Source organism: Mastomys coucha, unplaced genomic scaffold, assembly GCF_008632895.1.
Source record: "Mastomys coucha isolate ucsf_1 unplaced genomic scaffold, UCSF_Mcou_1 pScaffold21, whole genome shotgun sequence".
Lineage (NCBI taxonomy): Eukaryota > Metazoa > Chordata > Mammalia > Rodentia > Muridae > Mastomys > Mastomys coucha.
Window position 1 is genome coordinate 130827736 of NW_022196904.1, and position 4167 is coordinate 130831902.

At 53.9% G+C, this 4167-nt stretch overlaps 1 protein-coding gene across 1 annotated transcript in view; it reads left to right on the forward strand.

Moving 5' to 3' along the window:
* Nucleotides 1–1083: 1083 nt before the first annotated feature.
* The window catches only part of LOC116101377 (mucin-2-like), a gene marked incomplete at its 3' end in the record, with an annotated part of 13281 nt that continues 10197 nt past the window's right edge, over nucleotides 1084–4167 (forward strand). The window contains exons 1-6 of the mRNA XM_031384956.1: nucleotides 1084–1159; nucleotides 1882–2143; nucleotides 3207–3321; nucleotides 3714–3804; nucleotides 3899–4008; nucleotides 4143–4162. Coding sequence (XP_031240816.1) covers nucleotides 1084–1159; nucleotides 1882–2143; nucleotides 3207–3321; nucleotides 3714–3804; nucleotides 3899–4008; nucleotides 4143–4162 — 674 coding nt within the window. The remainder of the gene's footprint in view (nucleotides 1160–1881; nucleotides 2144–3206; nucleotides 3322–3713; nucleotides 3805–3898; nucleotides 4009–4142; nucleotides 4163–4167) is intronic.

Below are 4167 nucleotides of genomic sequence, written 5' to 3' on the forward strand. Positions count from 1 at the left end.
TTTTTTTTAACCAACTCTGATGTAGCACCCTGATTCCTATAGGTATTTCCAGACTTTGGTGAGGCAGATGCAGCTTTGGGCTAAGCTCAAAGACTGAAGATCATCAGGGCCCCTCAATGGATCATGTGGCTAGGAACACAGGACAGGCTGCCCGAGTCGCATGTCTTTGGGAGAAGTGTTAGCCTCAGGACACCCTGCAGGGATAGGACCTGCTGGGGTTGCTGCTAACCCCTCTGCTCAGACCTCATGCTCACAGAGTGACCGCTCCAGACCTCAAGCTACCTCCCCTTGTACTAAGGGACATGAGTCCAATGAGAGTTATTGCCTGAGCTGAGGGCTGCCCAAGTTTTAATTACATGTAATTCCAGAGACTGGCAGAGCCTGGGAAAATAAGGGGATTAGAGAATGGACTTAGCTGGGCTCAGTAGAGTATAGCAGGCTCCATGGAGACAGGTGGCCCCCGCATGCCCACTGCTCCTTGCCTTCTGGATCATGAAATGGGGTCAGACACCCACCTCTGGAGTCTGGTTTCCTGCCACTCTCTGCCTTCCCCAGATGACGTGAAGTGAGGTGCATCAGGAAGCATGGTTGTCTCAGCCCACACAGCTCATGAAGAGATAGAATGGAGTCGGGGGACACCTGAAAGCTCCTTATTCTATCTAGGCTGTGCTGGAGGTTTTGGGGGCTGGGCCTGTGAGCATTGAGAGGGGTATGGCAGACCTTGTGGGATGTAATTCCAGTAGGCACTTCCTGCCTCTCCAAACCTGAGACTGGCCTGGCTTGTAGCTTAAAGGAATGGAGTTCATCTGGGGTGTGTGCTGGCATTGGGATAATTGGGGCTATGACATCCTGAGGAAAGCCAAGTTTACCCAGGGAGTCATATAAAGATAAACTCAGATAACCTGAATCAATATTTCCTCTCTGGGACCCATGGAGCCCCCACAGCTGTTTTCCTGATAACTCTGCAAATGCCCCACCCACCCTTCGCACCTCCCTCGTCCTCCGCCCTCGGGTGCCTGCTAGGCATATAAGTCCTGGACCCCTGCCCTGGGATGCTCTTCTGTGCCACCCTCGTGAGCCACCATGGGGCTGCCACTAGCTCGCCTGGTGGCTGTGTGCCTAGTCCTGGCCTTAGCCAAGGGCTTGGAGCTCCAGAAAGGTAAGGGGCTGGGTGATCCGGGCAAGGGAACAGGCAGTCTAGAGCAGTTAGGAAGGGGCTTCTGGAATAGGAGGGGGTCCCCAGACAGAACTGTTCAAGTGGGACTGGTCTTAAGGCTCTTACCACCACTCTGAGGTTGAAAGCTGAGGCTCCTGCAGCAGGTGGATGAGAAGCTAGGATCGCTGAGGGACCATTGTCCCTGGGAGTGGGGAAGGCATTGAATGTCTGGAAGAAGCTTAGGACGGCTCCAGGTATAGGGGACCTTTGGCAAGGCTGGGCATCTGGAGAATGGGGTGGGTGTCCATATGGGACACTTCTGTCCCATCAGGATAAAGCTGTAGATGGGGGATGTCCCAGGGGGAACTCTTGAAGACTCAAGGACCCAGCCCAGCCTCATGTTGGGTGAAGAGTGTGTGGGGAGGGGTTAAATGGAGTATCACTTGAGAAGTTTGAGGTAGATAGGGTGACCACATTGCCTGAAGGTCCCTCTACCTTTTTTCCCTGCTTGGACTCCATACTAACTAGCACCTTGACTGAGAGTCTGTGCAGAGGGGTGACCAGTATTTGATAGAGACTGCTTCTACAGGGGAAATGAGAAACCCTGGTCTGGAGCCCTAGATGGGTACCCCTGGGAGGACCTCTGGAGTTAACTTGGAGAGTGGCTTCAGGGAAACCCTCCTCGCACCTGGGTGTCTCATCTTGTGTCCCCACTGTTCTCCCAGAAGCCAGATCCCGAAACCATGTCTGCAGCACCTGGGGTGACTTCCACTATAAAACTTTTGACGGCGACGTCTTCCGATTCCCCGGCCTCTGTGATTACAACTTTGTGTCTGACTGCCGAGACTCCTACAAGGAATTTGCCGTGCACCTGAAGCGGGGCTTGGGCGAGGCTGGGGGTCACTCCCAGATAGAGTCCGTCCTGATCACCATTAAGGATGACACCATCTACCTCACCCACAAGCTGGCAGTGGTGAATGGGGCCATGTGAGTAGGATTGCTTCTCTTCTCTCATGTTCCAGCAGCTAGGGGGATGCTTCTGGCTCCTCAGAGCAAGTTTTCCCCTGAGCATTTGGTATAACTTAGCCAGCCTCCAGGATACCCTCTTCTGCTCTGGTATATGCCTAAGTTTGAGGTTTGAGCTAGCCATGGATTCATTCAACAAACACTGACCCCTCAGTAGACCGGGGTCTTCGGTACCTTGTGAGTTCCCTGTAGATTTCCCTTGGGGGCCATATGGGATAGGCTGGTGGCTGCCAGAGCATGTCTCCCCCCCTCCCAGGCTAAAGTTGCAGAAGTTCAGAAGGGAGAGGCTGCTTGCCCTGCCCTATTGTTCCCTGGCATTGTCTCTGCAACAATGAGGTCCTCTTAAATGCATTCCTGTCCTGCAGGTTCACCTCCTGGGGATTTACTCTTTTCCTGCTTCAGGGGTTTCTGTGTCCTGCTTGGGGCTCTCCCAAGTGTTCCCTTACCTTGTTTGGTCAGCCTGGGTCATGCTGTCTTGTGTGGGTTGAATATGGCAGAGGTCCCTAAGGATAGAGGCTCAGGGGCTGTTGTGTGGTAGTTCCAGGCTAGCAAGGAGTGGGATGGGGTCTTGGCATAAGGATAGCCCCAGGGAGGGCTGGGCAGGGGTTGAGGATCCCACCCTGGCAGATTCTATGAGGAAATACCTCAGAACAGTGGCCCTAGAGAGAGTTGGGGGCTTAGTCCCCAAGATATCCCAGACCCACTGCCATTAGAACTCCTGGGAAGGTGGCCTGTCCTGAGCTCAGAGAAGGTATAGGAAGGGAAATGGGCTGAAGAGCCTGGCGTCAAGGAAATCTACCTAACCCAGGACAAGAGCTTTCTGGCCTCCTCTTTGAGCTTGGCCAAGTAAGTGTGTGCCTTCAGATGAGAATAGACTGGCTGTGTCAGGAGCCAGGCTGGGCATGACTTCACTCAAGTAATGCCCATGGCTTCAGCACCCTATGGACAGCAGAACCCTCATGAGGACAAGTGGGTGGGTTCTGGGATGATGAATTGGTGAGTGACCCCATAGTGGCTTCCACAGGGTCAGCACCCCACACTACAGCTCCGGGCTGCTCATTGAGAAGAACGATGCCTACACCAAGGTCTACTCCCGTGCTGGCCTCTCCCTCATGTGGAACAGGGAAGATGCACTCATGGTGGGCACTGGCATCCTGGCTCTGGGGTGGTGGGACTCCTCTGTCTGACCAGAGGCCTGGTGGCTCCATAGAAGGGCAGGGGGGTGGGAGACCCACACCTCACCTTTGAAGTAGGATCCTGTGTGGTAGAGAAGGCTGCTGGGGACATTGATTGGACAGAGACTCCATTAGAACTCCTGCCATTAGAACTGGCCCGAGAGAGGTTCTCTGTGTTATAGGTGCAGCGAGCTGTCTCTAACTGTCTTTCAGAGACTGCATTTTGGTACTCCACCCTGAAGGCCACCTTTCTTCTTCCCGACCTGTCCTGTTTGAAAGCTGTCTAGACTTAGGGGCTCTGGAAGATGTGCTGGGCTCTGAGGTCTGCTCACCCGCCCTCCCTTCTCCTCCAACAGGTGGAGCTGGACAGCCGGTTCCAGAACCACACCTGTGGTCTCTGTGGGGACTTCAATGGCATGCAGATCAATTATGAATTCCTCTCTGAAGGTAAGTGCTGAGCTGGTCTTCTTGAGAGGGAGACAGGGGTGTGGCTGCAGGTTCCTGGTTCCCAAGGATTGCTGCTGACCAGCTGTCTCCCTAGGCATACACTTCAGTGCCATTGAGTTTGGGAACATGCAGAAGATCAACAAGCCTGAGGTTGAATGTGAGGACCCTGAGGCAGTACAAGACCCGGAGTCATGCTCTGAACATGTGAGCCACCACTGGGGGAACCCCAGGCTCTCAGGAAACCTGTACTTGCTGACCTTTGTTGGGGATCCCCGTGCTCTAAGGTAAGGGAAGAGAGGTGTGAACAGATGTCCACATTCACGTCTTTCTATCTTAAGCGAGCCGAATGTGAGAGGCTGCTGA